General features: G+C 40.9%; 2 protein-coding genes across 2 annotated transcripts in view; both read left to right on the top strand.

Moving 5' to 3' along the window:
- Positions 1–14,274, top strand: part of LOC140187106 (sodium-coupled monocarboxylate transporter 1-like) — a 74,065-nt gene extending 59,791 nt beyond the window's left edge. The window contains exons 15-17 of the mRNA XM_072242059.1: positions 1,455–1,558; positions 11,322–11,422; positions 14,190–14,274. Coding sequence (XP_072098160.1) covers positions 1,455–1,558; positions 11,322–11,422; positions 14,190–14,264 — 280 coding nt within the window. The 3' untranslated portion in view covers positions 14,265–14,274. The remainder of the gene's footprint in view (positions 1–1,454; positions 1,559–11,321; positions 11,423–14,189) is intronic.
- Positions 14,275–19,567: 5,293 nt separating this feature from the next.
- LOC140187074 (sodium-coupled monocarboxylate transporter 1-like) overlaps positions 19,568–20,245 on the top strand; it is a 56,763-nt gene continuing 56,085 nt past the window's right edge. The window contains exon 1 of the mRNA XM_072242006.1: positions 19,568–19,724. Within this exon, the coding sequence (XP_072098107.1) occupies positions 19,579–19,724 (146 nt within the window). The 5' untranslated portion in view covers positions 19,568–19,578. The remainder of the gene's footprint in view (positions 19,725–20,245) is intronic.

Raw genomic sequence — 20,245 nt, 5'->3', positions numbered from 1 at the left:
AAATAAATAGAGGGCTATGGATAGCTCTAGGTAATTTCTAAAGTAAGTACATGTTCGGCACAGGATTGTGGGCCAAAGGGCCCGTGTTGTGCTGTAGGTTTTCTGTGTTCTATCTCTTTCTTTACTTTCTACAGATAGTTGCATTACAGAATACTTAATTCTCTTTTTCTCCACTGTTTTAGAAACTATTGTGCATTTCATTTAGCTAAACAATAACATGCTGTTCAATTTTATTTATTTATTTATTTATTTCTTGAGATGCAGCGTGAAATAGGCCATTCTGGCACTTCAAGCCATGTCATCCAGTAATCCCTTGATTTAATTCTAGCCTAATCATGGGACAATTTACAATGATCAATTAACCTACTGACTAGTACATCTTTAGACTATGGGAGGAAACCAGAGTACCTGGAGAGAATCCATGCAGTCACAGGGAGAATGTACAAACTCCTAACAGGCAGCAGTGGAAATTGAACTCAGGTGGCTGGTACTGTAAAGCATTGATTCCAAATGAAACACATCACCAGACCTTAAATACTGTTTTAACCAGAGGCCAAAATATTGAAACTATTGTTGGTTTCCTGCAGGTGAAGATGACTGGAAGGGGACTTAGGTTCATAGATACATTCAAATCCATCAGATTCTGCACTGTTAAATTGTACTCTCCATTAAGATCAGGACTATTATTTAGAAAAGTTCCCAACCTGGGGTCCACAGACCCTTGCTTAATGGTATTTAGTCTATGGTATGAAAATGTTGGGAGGACCCTGATGTAGAAAGGTGACAGAGATGGTTGCTGTCTGTTGTTCTGATGATGACAGGAGACCTGTGTAGGAGAATTTTTATTGCAATGGGGGGTTCCACTCCCGTGACTTCAGAAGTCCAGGTTCTGGGGGTACAAGCGTCACAAAGTGGAGTCCTTGGTTGCAGTTTACAATCATGACATCTTCTGTATCTTGTTATGCCCTTCACTCTCTGTGAAACATCGCAGTGCCGCCTTCCTGGCCATTGAAACTCACTGTAGATCTTATCTGTCCAGTCTGCTGGAGTTGACTTTGCATGCCAGGACAAGCATGTCCCTACCTCACTAGAGTATGAGGCTGCTGGCTACCCTCACCTGGTTTAGACCGCCTGTCGAAGCAGTGTACCAACTTCTGGCCACAGTCACATGCAAACAGCTCCTTACAGCCACAGGTAAGTTCAATGTCTGGTGGAACTGAAGATGAGTGAGCTGCCCCTGAATGGACACGACAAGCACCTTCACCAGAGGTGCTACCCCTCCCTGGTCATCCCCTACACCCCATGACAGAGATAGTGAGCTGCTAAATGTATATGATATAATGTACTGAATAAAGCAGATGAAGAGTTGGTGGGGCTATTATATTTTAAAATTATCCTGAGACGCACTTTAACTCCGACAATGATGGTTCTTTTATTTTCTTAATATATTTCAGGCCCAGCATAGCAGAAGATTTCTACTCCTTATCCTATCTCTATTACAGCCCAATCGCTTGTCTGAGCACTGTATTGGTTGGATTAACAATTAGTTTATTCACTGGTAAGTAAGCTGTTTTAAATCATCAGGTCGACCTCAAGGTTCACAGCATTAGCACAAAGCATCTTCAGATTAATTTTCTTTTTCTGAAATAACACAATTTCAATCAGTTCTGACTATCAATTATAATATATAGTTAAAGATTTATTTGTTTATTGATTTTTATTGATTGGGATACAGCACAGAAAAGGCTCTTCCAGCCCTGCTAGTCGCACCGCCCAGCAACCCCCGATTTAACCCTAGCCTAATCACAAGACAATTACAATGATCAATTAACCTACTCACTGGTTGTCTTTAGACTATGGGGGGAAACCAGAGCTCCCAGAGGAAACCCACCCAGTCATGGGGAGAACGTAGAAACTCCTTACAGACAGCAGCGGGAATTGAACCTGTGTCACTTATACTGTAAAGTATTGTGCTAACCACTATGCTGTGAATGAAATAGGTTTAGGGGACATTCTCGAAATTACCTCAGAATCTGATAGTACAAAAGGTTTTGGGAAAGATTCATGAAAAATATATTTCAAATGAGTATTGTAGTTTTGGAACCTGTAGGATTTAGATACATTAGATTATGAGAATACTCAGTCCTCTTTTATTGTCATTTTGAAATGCATACATGCATTTAGAAATGATACAATGTTTCTCCGGAGTGATATCACAGAAAACAGGGCAGACCAAAGACTAACACTGACAGAACCACATAATTAAAACATATAGTTACAGCAGTGCAAAGCAATACCATAATTTGATAAAGAACAGACCATAGGCACAGTAAAAGAAAGTCTCAAAGTCCCGAGTCAATCGACTCCTGAGTCCCGGATAGCAGGTGGCAAAAGGGAGAAACTCCCTGCCATAAACATCCAGGCACCGTCAACTTGCCGATACCTTGGAAGCAGCCAACCCTGAGTCCATCCGTCCGAAAGCTTGGAGCTTCCGACTAGCCTCTCTGATAGAGCCTCCCGAGTGCCATCCTCTGCCGAGCGCCTTCGACTTCTCCCTGGCCGCTGAAACACGCAAAGCCGAGGTTACTTTGGGGCCTTCCGCTCCGGAGATTCTGGTTACCACACCGTAGCAGCGGTAGCAAAGCAGGCATTTCAGAAGTTTTCCAGATGTTCCGCTGTGCTCTCACGTCTGTCCCCATCAAATCAGGATTGTGCACAGTCCCCTACTTGACAGATAACAGATATTCATTACCGAAGTGGTCGCGCGTGCTGTCGTCGCGCCGCCATCTTCTCTCCCCATTCAGATACATGAATCTCATTCTAAAAAATTATCAGTGTCGTAAAGGCAAGTTAGGGAGACAGCGTCAATAATAATAAGTTATTTCAGAAAGGTAATTAATGGAACAGACGGAGAGGCATCTGAGTAACAGCAAGGGCACTGAAGAGTGGCAAGTTGGGGAAATATCAACAGTCGTCTTTTCAGATAATTCTCTGAATCTAGAACACTTGCACTACTGAGCTACTGCTGTGACATTTATATCCCTGATGACAACTGTCTATGGTATAATTAAAGTGAGATTAGATATTGGGAACTGCATTATAGTGGGCTTCATAACTGTAGTGATAAGTGTGGCTCATCATCGTCATTATGTGCCGTGTCGTATGACATGATCATAGTCTTTCCATGACCATGATAGTTCTTGGCAAATTTTTCTACTGAAGTGGCTGGCCATTGCCTTCTTCTAGGCACTGTCTTTACATTTGGGTGACTCCAGCTATTATCAATACTCTTCAGAGGTTGTCTGCCTCGCGTCAGTGGTCACGTAACCAGGACTTGTGATGTGCACCAGCTGCTCATACGACCATCCACCACCCGCTCCCGTGGCTTCACGTGACCCTGATTTTGGGGGGGGGGGCGCGGGCTAAGTAGATGCTACACCTTGTCCAAGGGTGATTTACAGGCTAGCAGAGGGAAGGAGCTCCTTACTCCTCCTTTGGTAGAGACGTATCCCTATCCCATCACTCGAAACGTATCTACCATTACTATTAATCCAGGCTGTGCACCGGATCTTTGGCAAGGTCAGCTACTGTTGACACTTGTACAGGACAATGCAATTTAGTGTTTTACTGCGGCCGTAATCCATCTCCTTTCAAACAGGCACTAGCTGAAGTACTATTAGATATTCATGACATCAACCTCAATGTTTTCACGTGCAGCCTTTGAGCATAATAGCTGACATGGCCAGAGAAAGCACCATGCTGACATAGCATGGATGGTCTTGGAAGAGATGCAAAGAAGGAATTAAGTGTTCAGAGACAGGAAGGAATAATGCAGGGACTAATGTCAAAAGCATTGTTTCTAGAACTTGGATACAGGATAGGTTCAATTATCAAGGTAAATTCATTTTTTGGATGGCAAGTACTATCAGCAATCTCCTATCAATAAAGACTCAACCTAGCTACTTATAAGCAACACACACAAAATGCTGGAGGAATTCAGCAGGGCAGGCAGTATCCATAGAGGGAAATAAAGAGTTGAGGTTTCAACCCAAGTCACTTCATCAGGTCTGATGTGCATCTGCAGCATCTCTTGTGGCCCAGCCATTTATACAAGCTGCACATCATCATGATACAGTATACAATACAAGGCAGGAGAATCACTGTAACACACACAATGCTGGGGGAACTCAGAATCAGGTTTCATATCACTGGCATATGTCATGAAATTTTGCTGTTATGTGGCATCACTATACTGCAATACATAGTAATGAAAGCTATAAATTAACAGTAAATATATATATTTAAAAAGTTAAAATAGTAAGTGCAAAAATAGAAATAAAAAAGTAGTGAGGTAGTGTTCATGGGTTCATAGTTCATTCAGAAATCAGATGACAGAGGGGAAGAAGCTGTTCCTGAGTCATTGAGTGTGTGCCTTCAGACTCCTGCACCTCCTCCCCGATGGCAGAGGGGAAGAAGCTGTTCCTGAATCGTTGAGTGTGTGCCTTAAGACTCCTGCACCTCCTTGTGAACTCACCCTTTCCACTACTGATCCCTCGATGGGGACTCGTGTGTTTTCCCTCGTCTTACCCTTTCTGAAGTCCACAATCAATTCTTTGGTCTTACGGACGTTAAGTGCAAGGTTGTTGCTGTGATGCCACTCAACCAGGTGATCTGTCTCGCTCCCGTACGCCTTCTCGTCACCATCTGAAACTCTGCCAGCAATAGTTATGTAATCAGCAAATTTGTAGATGGTGCTTGAGCTGTGCCTAGCTACACAATTGTATAGTCAGTAGGTCAGTAACTTAATAGGTCAGACAGCATCAATGGAGGGGAATATACTGTTGATGTTTCAAGCCAACATCCTTCGTTAGGATCAGGACTGCTGTGTTTGATAAGATTACAGCAAGGATGAGGTACAATGCCGTGCAAAGATTTGGGAACAAAGTTGATAGTTTTAAAATGATGATATACTGGAAGTTATATTAAGATGGTGGTGGCTGAATGACATTGGTGCAAGTGAGAACACAGAGAAGGCTTCAGCATGACCTTAGGTTTATTGAGGGCGGGTGACAGAAGATTAGCTAACTGAATATTGTTATTTTTAACACGAAAAATTCTGCAGATACTGGAAAGCCAGAGTAACACACACAAAATACCGGAGGAACTCAGCAGGTCAGGCAGTATTTATGGAAAAGAACAAACAGTTGATGTTTTGGGCAGAAACCTTTCTTCAGGATTGGAAAGGAAAGCAGAAGATGTCAGATTAAAAAGGTGGGGGAGGATAGCTAGAAGGTGATAGGTGAAGCCAGGTGAGTGGGAAAGATAAAGGACTGGAGAGGAAAGAATCAGAGTGGACCATAGGAGAAAGGGAAGGAGATGGGGTACTGGGGGAGGTGATAGGCAAGTGAGAAGAGATAAAAGGCCAGAGTGGGGAATAGAAGAAAAGGGAAGGGAGACGGAAAATTTTTCTGTTACTGGAAGGAGAAATTGACGTTCATGCCATCAGGTTGGAGGCTATCCAGACAGAATATAAGGTGTTGCTCCTCCACCCTGAGGATGGCCTCATCGTGACACAACAAGAGACCATGGACCATCGTTGTCTCTAGATTTGACTGTTCTGAAGTTATAAACGAGCTTTCAGGGGCAAAAGAAATGAAGAAGGAGTGAGATAGCACAATGAAACAAAAATGGAAATGGGAAGTCCAGATGAAAGCCTGGTCAAATGGTTGCAAATTTATCTAATATTCTGCAAATAAATTTGAAACAATGGGATAGTTGCGGCAGACAATGCAAAATATGTAATAAGAAGGATTTTGATCATGAAGGGATCCTTAATGTTTCCAGCTGTCGCATAGTAAATAATTGCAGATTGCCTCTAAGAGAAAGAGGATTTAGAATGTACTTTTTTAACACATGGATCAGGATTGTTGGAGTGTGTAATGCTTTGCCAGAGAGAGTGGTTGAAAGAAATTGATTTAATTTCACAGTACTAAATTGATAAATATTTACAATAGTCCACTGGGGAAGAATCCAAAGGAGCCCTGAGAAAATGGCAATAGCATTCATTAAATCCAATGCAATTTATTGCAAATGAATCTCTTGTTAAACCTTTTCAGTTCTTTTACTATCTGATGACACCATTGTTGATTTCAGTAGCAAAGCTGTCATACTAAATAGCCAAATTTTATTGGATCTAGCTTTCCAGACTTGCTGCCACCCAACTGCATTTACCTGGGGTTGATATTGAGTACCAGTCTACACCCAAGAAGCTGCATGCAAAGAATGAGTGTGTCACGGTAGCACAGTGATTAGCACAATGCAGCCAGGGTTCAATTATCGCCCCTGTCTGTAAGGAGTTTGTCTGTTTACCCTGTAACTGCATGAGTTTCCTTCGGGTGCTCCTGCTCCTTTCACAGTCCAAAGACATGCCGGTTGGTAGGGTAAGTTGTCCTGTGATAAATCGGGGGTTGCTTGGTGCCACAGCTCGAAGGGCTGGAAGGGTCTATTCCACACTGTATCTCAATAAATAAAAATAAACCAAAATAGAGAAAGTACTGAAATTGTCCAGCAAGTCAAGACAGCAGCTGTGAAAGTTTATATTTCAAGTTGCAGATTCTTTATCAAGCCGATTTTCAATAGCTGAAAGATTGGAGGAGGCATAGACAGGACAAAGATAAACTGTAAACAAAATAATGGAAAATGTTATACTTTCTGCATCAAATCTGGCCAGTCCATCTCTCCATTAACACAGCCTGACTTGTGCAGAATATCCTATATTTTGCAACTTTTAAATCCCTTGGTTTGTATTCTCACTCTCATTCCCCCATTAACCCATTGACCAGATGATCTCATTTGCAATTTATCTCTGCTACAACCGTTAGCTCATATTATTAGAGATATACCCTTGGCCCTATCTATCCTTCCCAAACCTCTCTGCAACTTAAAACCTACTTGTTTTCTCTTTGAGTTTTGATGAAGTGTCGTTCATCTGGAAAAATAATGTTTTTTTCATTTCACAAATCTTGCCTGATACCATGAATGTTTTCAGGTTTTTTTTTTGTTAATCACAAATGTATTGTGTTCAACTGGGTGACGGGATGGGGATACATCTCTACCAAAGGAGGTATATAGCGGTCCTTCCCTAAGCTAGCATGCAGGTCACCCTTAGACAGGGTGTGGCACCTGCTTAATCCCCCGATCAGGGTCATGTGAAGCCATGGGAGCAGGCGGCAGAAGGTCATATGAGCAGCTGATTCATATCACAAGTCCTGGTAATGCGACCACTGATGCTAGGCAGAGAATCTCTGAAGAGTATTGATATTGGCTGGGGCCATCCATCTTGTAAAGATACTGCCCAGAAGGAGGCGATGGCAAACCATTTCTGTAGAAAAATTTGCCAAGAACAATCATGGTCATATGATATAGCACATGACGAAAGAACGTTGTATTCAAATTTTATCTATTATGTTAGATATGTGAGTGGTCTCAGGTTTCCAAATATAATTTACCTGAACAGTAGTATCTGGGAATTCCTACTGTAAACAATCTTCAATTACTTTTGAGCTGTTTATGTGAATTTATCCTTTCCATACAACACTTCACCAGCAGGTGGCAGGACAACACTATATTTACTGCAGTATAGTAGATGGTATATTAAAAAATTGCATTTATCAATAACTTATCGCTAAGTGCTTTTAAGCCAATTATGTACTTTTGAAGTGAAATTACTGTAGTATTACAGGAAAACAAAATTCAATGTTGCACAAATTGCAGCATGTATGGCCAGATAATATTCTTTTGTTTGTGATGCTGATTGAGCAATTTGTTTTCAAGCTTTTTTCCTGCTTTTCAGTCAAGTGCTATGAAATCTTTTATGCCCACCTGAGAGGCAGTGCAAGCATTCATTTGATCTTTCATCCAAGAATTGGCATCTCTGGCAGTCTAACATTTACAGTTGTAGAGCAGATTTTAATGCTTGTGTCTTTGGAGTGATGCTTGAAGCTACAACCTTCATGGTGCAAGCGAGCAGACTGAATTAACTTCCGAGCTCAAAATACCTTCCAACCAGAGATGCTCTAAGAAACATATGCTATCAAACCAAATAAAATAGGAGTGCCCTGCTAAAAGGGTGATAGTGCAGTTACCACCCATACTTGGTTTTCTCTTAAACTGCCAGTATGGATGCAAATCACCCATAAATGTAATCCAGAGACCTCTAAGGGTAATTATAGAGAGTTTCCAATTAGACCTTGAAATATTTGACTTTACTGAACCCCCATCACAAAATCAAATATCACTCACCCTTGATGATTTACAGCTTCCTTACCAGGTGGTACGGTGGAGATATATCTCTACCAAAGGAGATGTAAGGCGTTAGCCTGCTGATCACCCTTAGGCAAGGTGTAACACCTGCTTAGCCCCTCTCCCCTGATCAGGGTCACATGAAACCATGGGAGCAGGTGGTGGATGGTCATATGAGCAACTGGTGCATATCACAAGTCCTGGTTATGCAGCCACTAACACTAGACAGCCAATCTCTGAAGAGTATTGATAATGGCTGGGGTCACCTGTCTTGTAAAGACACTGCCCAGAAGAATACAATGGCAAACCACTTCTGTAGAAAAATTTGCCAAGAACAATCATAGTCATGGACTGACCATGATTGCCCACATCATACGACACCTCAAGTAATGATGAAGATGATCACCACTGCAAACCCCAACAACATTGCTATTTATTCTCCTTCATATCCCCACCCCCACCCTCATCACACAATCTTCAATTTCCATTTCACCTGGCATTCTCTCATCAACAGTTAGCTGGGACCAGTATCAATAGATTCAAAGATTCAAAGTACATTTATTATCAAAGTATGTATGCCGTATACAACCCTACGATTCATCTTCTCACAACAGCCAAGAAACAAAATCATGGAACCCATTCAAAGAAAAATATTAACATCCCTCCTGAACGTGCAAAAAAAAGAACAAATCACTCATGTGGCAAAAAAATTGAGTGAGAAACACTGGATATAAAACATCAAACCACAAAGTCATCAAGACAGATCAGAAATGTTCAGGTATTCTTCCTCCCTCCCTCACTACCACTCAGGGCCCCAAACAGTCCTTCCACATGAGGCAACACTTCTTCTTCTTCTTCTCCTCCTCCATCTTGTTTTATGGCAGTTGGCACCCAGCTTAATGGTGCATTACCACCACCACCTGCTCAGGAGTGTGCAATAGACTTACATTCTAAATCCCTTCACCCAATCACACACACACACATACCCTAACCTACACTTTATCCTCCCATCTTTGGCCATCCTAGTACCCTATTCCAGCTTATCCATCTTATCCTATAAAAAACCCCTGTATCCCTTAAGAAAGCTAGAAGTACCCTGACCTGTGTTCTTTCACCCATGCCCAGCAAACCTTTTAATGTGAATTCCTGTACCCCCAATTCCCTTAGATTAATTCTCATCATCTCTCTCTGTATCCCATACTTCCTGCAACTCAGAACTACTTGTTCTACTGACTCCTCTTCCTGACATTCCTCACACAATCCTGTCTGGTATTTCCCTATCATTTTCAATGTTTTGTTTAATTCATAGTGCCCCAGCCTTAACCTAGTCCACAGTTTCCCCTCTTCTGTATCCACTACCTACCCTAGTACCTGTAACACTTTTTTGTATTTGGTATAAATGCCTCCCCTTCCCCTCCCTGTCCCATCTTTCTTGCCACATTTGGTTGATTTTTTTCCCAGATTACACATGTAACCTCTGCTTTACTGATACTAATGTGCATTTCTATATTTTCTTTCTTTAATGCCCTCTTTGCCAACTCATCCACCCTCTCATTCCCCTCCACCCCTACATGTGCTGGAACCCATAGAAATTTTACCTGACCTCCCTGATTTGCAATTCTTGCGACTGACTGAAGGACTTCATGAAGTACATCTTGCTGACTGTTTGAGTGAAAAGACCTTAAACTTGCTAGAACTGAGGATGAATCTGAGCATATCAATGTTTTGACTTGTCTAGCTTTCTCCACCCATCACAACGCAACCAACACTGCCAGCAGCTCCACTGTATACACCCCTAATGTTCCGCTGATTCTAATTTCTTTTGCTGGTATAGCCACCCCAAACTCTGTCACTCCTGTTTCAGGTTCCTTAGCACCATCTGTATAAATCGGAGTATAATCACTATACTTTTCCATCACATGACAGTTGAATGCACTTACCAAATCAGTGTTATATTTTCCTTTCCTTTTTACCTCTAACAAATGCCAGTCTATGTCAGGCCATACAATCTCCTATGGAGCTACAACCGGATAAACTACTGAAGGACTTATCCTTAGATCAAACACTCCACATTCTTTAGCAATATCATTCCCTACCCGACTAAAGTTATCCCTCAAGGCAACACTTCACCTGTGAGTGCTGGGGTCATCTACTGTATCCGCTGCTCCTGATGTGGCCTCCTGTATATCGGTGAGACCCAATGAGAGATTGGGAGACCACTTTGCCGAGCACTTATGCTCTGTCCGCCAGAAAAATCAAGATCTCCCGGTTGCCACACACTTCAATTCTATTTCCCAATCCCATTCCGACATGTCAGTCCGTGGCCTCCTCTACTGCCACGATGAGGCCATACTCAGGTTGGAGGAGCAACACCATATATTCTGTCTGGGTAGCCTCCAACCCGATGGAATGAACATTAATTTCTCAAACTTCTGGTAATAGCACCCCCCCCCCACTTCACCATTTCCATTACCATTTTCCTCTCTCAGCTCATCTCCTTACCTGCCCATCACCTCCCTTTGGTGCTTTTCCTCTTTCCCTTTATTCCCTCTTCTACCCTTTCCTATCAAATTCCCCCTTCTCCAGCCCTTTACCTCTTTCACCTATCAGCTTCCCAGCTCTTTACTGCACCCCTCCCTCTCTTCTGGTTTCACCCATCATCTACCACCTTGTACTTCTTCCCCCTCCTACTTGCTCTAACTTCTTATCTCTTTTTCCAGTCCTGATGAAGGGTCTCGGCCTGAAATGTTGATTGTTTACTCTTTTCCACAGATGCTGCTGAGTTCCTCCAGTATTTTGTGTGTTGCTTTGGATTTCCAACATCTGCAGATATCTTGTCTCAGAAATGTATAGTTTCAGTTCAGTTCAGTTCAATCTAGCTAGATCCTGTTTGTATTACAGAGTATGTTTAATTTGTAGCAATTAATTCTTGGCACAGGATTTGAATATTTCATTTTCATGAAACAATACACTGGACCCCTTGTGTTATTGGACTATTAATTCTGATGTCTTTGTAACAGGTGGAAATGAAGTGGTGGATCCTGCACTGATTGCTCCTGTCGTTCACACCTTTCATAAATTCGTCTTCAGGATTAAACAACATCTTCAAAAACCAAAAACTGTGAGATAATTGTGTACCTTTCATAAATATAATTATGGAGTCTGGTATAATAGTGTTTTTGTTATTCTGGCAACATCATTAATGCCACTTTAATTGGAGAACAGGCATTCAAAGTACCCTGCACTGACATTGTCATGGTACACTTTGGCAATGACGGAACCCAAGTGCAGAGGAAAGACAACTCCGATATGGAGAAAGCAACTAGGGTTTATTCATAGGAGTTCCAACAATACTTCAGAGGCTTGGCAGGGTAACACTGTGAGAAGTAACATTCTCAAAGCTAGGACCCAGTAATAAGTGCTCGTCGGGAGTCCAGTTAAGTAATCATACAATGCAGAAAACCCTCACCAGTCGAAATAAACTTAACATCAAGGCTTAATGACTTGTTAAAGATGACAATGAACAAATACAGGTGCTCTAGAAACCTCGGAGCCGAACGCTTTATGGTTTGCTGCACAGGCCTGAGGGTCTCATGACAGAAGTGGTACATGTAGACTTCTTTGACTCTCAAGCCACCTGCATTGTGTACTTCCATTACTTAGCAAATACATACAGATGGCTGTGTATATTAAGGCTGTAGATATTTTTTGATTGAAATAAGTGCTTCTTGACTTTTCTTGAGAAGGAATTCTAGTTTGAAGATAGTGCATGCATTTTTTTATCTCTTTTTAATTTTCCAGAAATTTTGAACCAATCACAGTCAGCCCTCTGTTCTCTATGTTCGTATTCATAGAATTTCTAGCCTTTAATGCAAATTGTCTGCAAAAGTAAATCATTTAATTAATTTATTTTTATTTATTGAGATACAATGTGAAACAGGACCTTTTGGCTCTTCGAACTGCACTGCCCGCAAACCCCAATTTAATCCTAGCCTAAACACAGGACAATTTACAATGACCAATTAACCTACCAACCAGTAGGTTTTTGAACTGTGGGTGGAAACTGGAGCACCCAGAAAAAACCTACGTGGTCACAGGGAGAATATACAAACTCCTTGCAGACATCGCTGGGAACTGAATCCAGGTTGCTGGTACTATAATGCATTGTGCTAACCACTCCACTACCGTGCCACCTCATTTGTCACACTGATGTCAGGGTGGATTTCCAGACCCATCTTCTTCACAGATGGGTACGGTCATGGTGTCACACTGAATCTTTTGCATCTTTTCTTAGGGTCAATCCATGTGATCCAATGTGCAGTAATCTAAGTTGAACAAACTGTTTTGGAGGAGATTTGACCAGGATTCTAAATAACTAATGCAGAATTTCTGTATTATGATTTCCTCTGAGATAAAAGCTAACACCAATCTGTTTGTCTTTTGATTGCTTTTTTTGTTCCTGTCTCAGTACCTGCACTCCTTCACAGTTTATCAAAATTGAGAAAATACTTGACCACTGAGGTGACTTTACACATGTCCTTCTTGAGCTCTATTTACTTGTAATGAGCTCTTTGGGCCTGTGTGGGGCACTGGACACCATCGGGCGCCAAGATCTTTAGAGCACCTGAATTGGTTAACTGTTGTTTTACAACAGTTATTAATCATTTCGTGTTCCTTGCGTTTTTCTCGAGCGACTTGCTCTTTGTGATGTGGTCTCCTGGTGCTTTCTGTTTAAGCTTGTTAAGTTTATTTTGATAGGCTCAGGGATTCCGTGTTATTTGTATTATTCAAACAGACTCTCTATTAGTGCTAATCACAGGGTCCGAGTTTTCAGAATGTCTTGTGGTGTCGCTCAGTTGAGCCACCAATGTACTTTTGGAATTATTATGAATAAACTATGGTCACTGTCTCCTCGTCGGAGTCTGTCTTTCCGAATTGGGTTCAAATATTACCAGTGCACATTGTGACATTACTAGTGTTTTCTTGCTCATTAGTTTGTTTACACTGTGGTGAAAATTTCTGTTCCCATCAGCACAACCTGGTGTGTTTAACTTTTCTACCTTGTTGTCTAAAACAATCCTGAACATTGAACCTTTCCATGCCACTAACAATATGCGATATGTTGAGACTCCAAAAACAACCCCTGGGAACATCACTTGTTGCCACCCATTTATCAGCAAACATACTCTTTATCCTTTATCTCCACTCTGCCTCTGACTTCTCAACCTATTTCTTAATCCATGTTCCACGTAATATCAGTCTTGCTAAGAATATCATTTAAACCCTACTAAATATTTAAAGAGCTTCATCTTTCCAAAAATTTGCTCAAAAATCTTTCAAAAGTATCATTTTAAACTTTGAGTTCATACAAGTACAAACACTGTACACTCCTTTCTCTCTCATTGATTGAGAGACTTCCCATGGTGAAACCACTGACTTTTCAAGGCACCTCCCCTAAGAAAATTTTTTCAAACAGAGTGAACATTCCAGAATTAGTTTCAGATTCTTCACTGTTAGCATCAGCCCTCTATTACTTCTTCAAAAGTGAAGGGAGCACATGAGGTTAAATCCTACAAAATATTTTTGTCAGAGTATAACTTTGGCCTTTTGATTCCTGGTCAACTGATTGGAGGTTCTTCCACTTGTTCTGGAAAATAATGTTAAAGAAAGTCACTTCTAAAGCCCACTACACAAGTCTTTGTGGACTTTCAGCCCCGTTCTCTTCACAGAGAGATACTTGGTTATTTTGCAAAAAAAGTGTGTAATGTATAAATTTTGTTAAGAAAGTAGTATTAATTTAATATCAGAATATTTCATTATGAAGTTAAATGAAATGCTGTTTTGAACTGATCAAACTTGACGTTCTTATATACTTTTTATTCCTCTAGAATAACAAGTCAGAAAGCCACTACCCAGTGTTCAAGGAAAATCCTACAAGCTGTGAGAAAACAACACAATTTTAAAACCTTCAAAATCAACTGGGATGTAAGATATTGAAGTTGTGGGTAATTAGCAATTAGTTTTTCAATGAAATGCTACTGGATTTCTACAGAATGAGTAAATAAAGCAATCAGATTTCAGAAAATTATCTGATGTTATTTCTTTCATTGTTACGTAAATAGGTTCTTTTTATTTTCTCCAATTACCACATATTGGCTTAGAAATTTAGACTCAAAGTGCATTAAAATTGGTTACATTTGTGTGTAGAATTGATTGTGACGATTTCCGGTTTAATCCTGCATTCCTGGAATCTAAATTGCATTTTCCCATTTCCCAATTGTAAAACCCCCTCTTCCATCTGGTGTGATTTTTCTATCAAATGTTTCGTCCCAACAGTTATCCACCAGATCTGCAGATGCTGGAAATCCAAGCAATACACACACATTCATGAAAGTCCTGATGAAGGGTCTCAGCCCGAAACATTGACCGTTTACTCTCTTCCATAAATGCTGCCTGGCCTGCTGAGTTCCTCCAGCATTTCGTGTGTGTTGCTTAGTTATCCAGCATTATCCCTCTACCCCTAAATCCATTACGGAAACTCCCCATCAGTCTGATACCGACTCCCTCAATTAACCCAAACCCTGACTCCCCATCAGTCTGACACCGACTCCCTCAATTAACCCAAACCCTGACTCCCCATCAGTCTGATACCGACTCCCTCAATTAACCCAAACCCTGACTCCCCATCAGTCTGATACCGACTCCTTCAATTAACCCAAACCTGACTCCCCATCAGTCTGATACCAACTCCCTCAATTAACCCAAACCCTGACTCCCCATCAGTCTGAAACCGACTCCCTCAATGAACCCAAACCCTGACTCCCCATCAGTCTGACACCGACTCCCTCAATTAACCCAAACCCTGACTCCCCATCAGTCTGATACCATCTCCCTCAATTAACCCAAACCCTGACTCCCCATCAGTCTGATACCGACTCCCTCAGTTAACCCAAACCCTGACTCCCCATCAGTCTGATATCATCTCCCTCAATTAACCCAAACCCTGACTCCCCATCAGTCTGATACCGACTCCCTCAATTAACCCAAACCCCGACCCCAATCAGTCTGATACCATCTCCCTCAATTAACCCAAACCCTGACTCCCACCCATCATGTTCTGTCTGATTTACTCTAGACCAGGGGTTCTCAATCATTTTTATGGCATGGACCCCCACCATTAACAGAGGGGTTTATGGACCCAAGGTTGGGAACCCCTGCTCTAGACCCATCCTGATTGGCCTGGTACCCAAGTGCTACCTGCCTGGGGCTCCAATTTCTTTGCCTTCAGATCTCCCCTTACTCCACAGCAAAGTAATGATCACTAGCCAGCTACTATCAACACTCTAACCCCTGTGCCGTATTTGGGATGTTGTATCTAGCCAGCTAACACCACCTGTATTTTATCCAATCCCAGGTCACTCCCATGATTTGATGGCCAGTCACCCATCATCCCTCATTTCCCAACCCCCAGGGAGGCCCTGCAATCAAAACTTTCATTTTCAGGGTGAATAAAGAGTGGATGTTTTAAAGTGGATGTCAATTTCCTGATCAAAGTGTTTCAGCTGTGTGTACAATAAATGTTAGATACATTTATCACTTGCAAATCTTTCGTAGAGTTGCTATTGTGTCACTTCACGAGTGATAGCAAGGAAAACAGGTGAAATTAAGAAAGGATGGTAGGGTGAAGATAAGTCTCTACTAAAAGAGGTATAAGATGCTCCTTCCCTCCGCTAGCCTGCAAGTCACCCTTGGGCAAGATGTAGCACGTGCTTAGTCTCCCGATCAGGGTCATGTGAAGCCATAGGAGCAGGTGGTGGATGGTCGTACGAGCAGCTGGTACATATCACAAGTCCTGATTATGAGACCACTGACGCCAGGCAGACAATCTCTGAGGAGTATTGATAATGGCTGGGGTCACCCGTCTTGTAAAGACACGGCCCAGAAAAAGGTAATGGCAAACCACTTCTGTAGAAAAATTTGCCAAGAACAATCATAGTCATAGAAAGACCATGATCACCCATATCATATGACATGGCACATAATGATAATGATGATGAAGAGAAAGAAATGAACTGATGACAGGAAGGAGATGCCTTTGAGTTACATCTGGTTTAAAGATGATGGATTGGGTCTGCTGAGTACTTGATACCAGTATCAGAACCATTTTTAGACTGGGCCCTTTTCTCATTCACTTACAGAATGAATGAAGTTTGTAATGTCAACACTTACTGCCTAATCCTAACTACCTTTAAGAAGGTGGTAGCGATCCACCACCTTAAACTGCTGGCATTGGCTGCCCTTGGTAGTAGAGATTATAGTGGGTGTCATTGTAGCAGCCTGGGTGAGTGAATTTTATATAAGTTACCCACCGCAACCATTGCAGGCTTGTGGTTGGGGCTGCTAAAGTTTAATCAGGATCAATCTTATTATCAATGACATGTGTTGTGAAACTTGTCTTACAGCAACGGTAAAGTGTAATGCATAAAAATGTTACAATAAGACATATAAAAAATAAGTATTGCAGAAAGAGAACAAAGTACATGGCTTCAATGTACATTTGGAAATCCAATAGCAGGGGGAAGAAGCTATTTCTGAAATGTTGAGTGTGTATCCTCAGTCTCCTATACCTCCTCCATGATAGTAGCAGAGAGAAGAGGACATGTCCTGGACGACGGAGATACTTAATGATGGATACTGCTTTCTTGAGGAATCAACTTTTGAAGATGTCGTCAATGGTGGGGAATCAAGTGATGGGCTCTAATCTGCCTAGTATTGTTTCAGAAAATTGAGAGTATTCTATTGAACTTTTGACTTTATGTTGGTGGAAAATCTTTGAGTACTCTGGAGGTGAATTCTCTTCCAAAGTTCAAAGTACAGTTATTATCAAAGTACGTATAAATTATACAATCCTGAGATTCAGCAACTTACAAGCAGTCACAAAATAAGAAAACCGAAAGAACCCAATTTAAAAAAAGACCAACACTCAATGCACAGAGAAAAAAAAACACAAATTGGGCAAACAATAAAAGCAAGCTTTATGAACCACCAGTAAGCTGTTGCCCACCTTCAGTAGCACCACGTACTAGCTTCATGTAGCCATCCACTCATGTAACCACAATACTAATATGTCTAGTCTGAGATATTGATAGTGATGGACTTGCTGATGGGAATGAAAATGAGGAATTGTTGATTGTACTCTCACCTGTTGGCAAGTTTATTGCCTGGAACATGCAAGGTGCAAATGTATAATTTCAGTTATTACACAGTCAGGCAATGCATTAAAGAGCTGGAGTTGTAATACCCTGTGTTTTGATGAGCTGGAAATTATTGATGATGGTGAGTAAACCAATGGGTCAATAATTAGCCAGATTAGATTCTTTCTTACTTTTTGGTATTTTGGTAGAAAAGACATAGTTGATCAATTTTATGGATTGCAGGAGATGTTAGTGTTACTTTATAAGTACTTTAATAATTTAGCTGGAATGTCGTCTATTTCTATAGCCTTTCCAGCGCTCTCACTGTTCCTTTGTATCATGTGGAGTACATCTATTTAATTAAAGTTTAGCTTCTGCTTTGCCAAGGATAACTTGGATGGATCATCAATTTGGTGATTACGTACAGACATATGAATTAGGAGAGGAAGCAGACCACTCAACCCTATAACACTGCTCTGCCATTTAATAAAATTATGGCTAATCTGATCATAATCTCAACTTTCTTCTCACCCCAGTTAGTTGCAAATGATTCGAAGTTCAAAGTTCAAGTGAATTTATTTTTGTTATCAACATATACAACTCTGAGATTCATTTTCTTGCAGGCATTCACAGAATGCAAGAAACACAACAGAATCAATAGAAGACCGCTCTCAGCCAGTGTGTAAAAGACAACAAACTAAGTGGGCTAAGCACACATACCTGAGGTGCGCCAGTATTAATCATCAGTGAGGAGGAGATATTACCACCAGTCTGCACAGATTGTGGTCTTCCAGTCAGTAAGTCAAGGATCCCAACCAGGACTCCCCTCTCTCTGCCCCCTCCCACTCTCAGTCCACAATAGAGACCCATATGAGAATCAAGGTTGTCATCACTCACATATATCATGAAATTTGTTTTTCTTTTTTGTGGCAGCAGTACAATGCAATACATGATATTACTACGGTACTGTGCAAAAGTCTTAGGCTCCCTGGCTATATACACAGCACTGTAGATCAACTGTGAATGGCACTGGGCATCTCAGTTTTACATAATTGGTGTACTAGAACACTGAGGCCCCTTTCTGCAGTAAATTTCCCGAAGTATCACTATTTAAATAATACTCCCCCTTCCTTTTCTCCCTTTTACTAAAGTGAATAACTTAACACCTATCCGCATTGTATTGCATCTGCTGTGTATTTTCCACTGATTTAGCTTACTTAAATCACCTTGAAATCACTCGGTATCATCCTCACGATTCCTCAAAGTTCAAAGCAAATTTATTATCAAAATACATATATGTCACCGTATACAACCCTGAGATACATTTTCTTGCAGGCATACTCAATAAATCTATTGAATAATAACCATAGCAAAATCAATGCAAGACTGCACCAACTAGGGTGTTCAACCAGAGTGCAGAAGACAACTAACTGTGCAAATACTAAAGGAAAGAGATACTAATAGTATATAAATAGGTTATAAAAATCAAGAACATGAGATAGAAATTCCTTGAAAGAGAGTCCATAGGTTGTGGAAAGATTTCAATGCTGGGACAAGTGAAGTTATCCCCTTTGATTCAAGAGCCTGATGGTTGAGGGGTAATAACTTTTCCTGAACCTGATGGTGTGAGTCCTGGAGCTCCTGTTCCTTCTTCCTGATGAGTGAGAAGAGAGCGTGATCTGGATGGTAGGTGTTCCTAATGATGGATGCTGCTTTCCTGCAACAACATTTAGTATTGTAAGTAAACTTAGAAATGTTAGATCATTCAAATCATTGTGAATAACGGGGCCCATGGACTGATCTGTGCACTCCCCACTCACCGCTATCTGAAAATATTCTACTTATTCCTTTATTTTTCTCCCATCTTTCAACCAATTTAAACAAAAAAATATATTATTTGACTGTATTCAAGTGATTTCTTTAAGGTCCACACAGTTGCATTGTTGTGCCACAATTGCTTTGTGACAACCAACCATACTTGTGTGTAGGAAGTGACCAGCAGGTCATGTGGTTCCTTGGACTTTTAACCTGGTTTTACTCTGTCCAGTTCTATTGGAATTTTACCTCAGCAGGAGAAGCAGCAATGTCTGAGAAAAGTGCTCTACAAGCTTGGGACTATGTAGTATTTGCCTCTATGCTACTTGTATCTACTATAATTGGCATTTATTTCGCTTATGAAAATAAAAGGGCAAAGAGATTAACTACAGAAGATTTCTTGCTAGGAAGTCGGTAAGTGAACAACAAAAGGCAGGTTGTTTCAAATCTATATGGTTATGTAAATCTATATGATTACATAAAATATAGCATCAATATCAAAATTATTAGTAATATAATTTATTTGCATTTATTTATTTAATGTATTTGAACAATTTAATGTATTTGTACAGATACAAGGTTTTGATAAGATTGGACAACTTAGGCTGTGTGACCAACATCAATGGGTAATGCATAATTTCCTCAGCAAGTTCTGAAAAGGAGACATAAAAAGTTGGCTGATGATATTAGAGGAAATGATTGGTTCTTATAAGATAAAGCATGTCTTGATGTAGTAACTTCTATGAATCATTCCAAAATGCTTGTAGGGGTTCCCAGCCACGGACCCCTTTGTTAATGGTGAGTCGCCATGGCATAAAAAAGGTTGGGAATCCTTGCTACAAGAAAAAGAATACTGTCGAACTGGCATGCTGTAATGTAGGCTAACCACCAAGGTAGGCACAGCGGGTTCCCACAAATAACAATGTGGTGATATG

This window comes from Mobula birostris, chromosome 24 (genome assembly GCF_030028105.1).
Source record: "Mobula birostris isolate sMobBir1 chromosome 24, sMobBir1.hap1, whole genome shotgun sequence".
Classification (NCBI taxonomy): Eukaryota; Metazoa; Chordata; class Chondrichthyes; order Myliobatiformes; family Myliobatidae; genus Mobula; species Mobula birostris.
The sequence above is the reverse complement of the archived record's forward strand: the minus strand, read 5'-3'. Positions and strand labels throughout refer to the sequence as shown.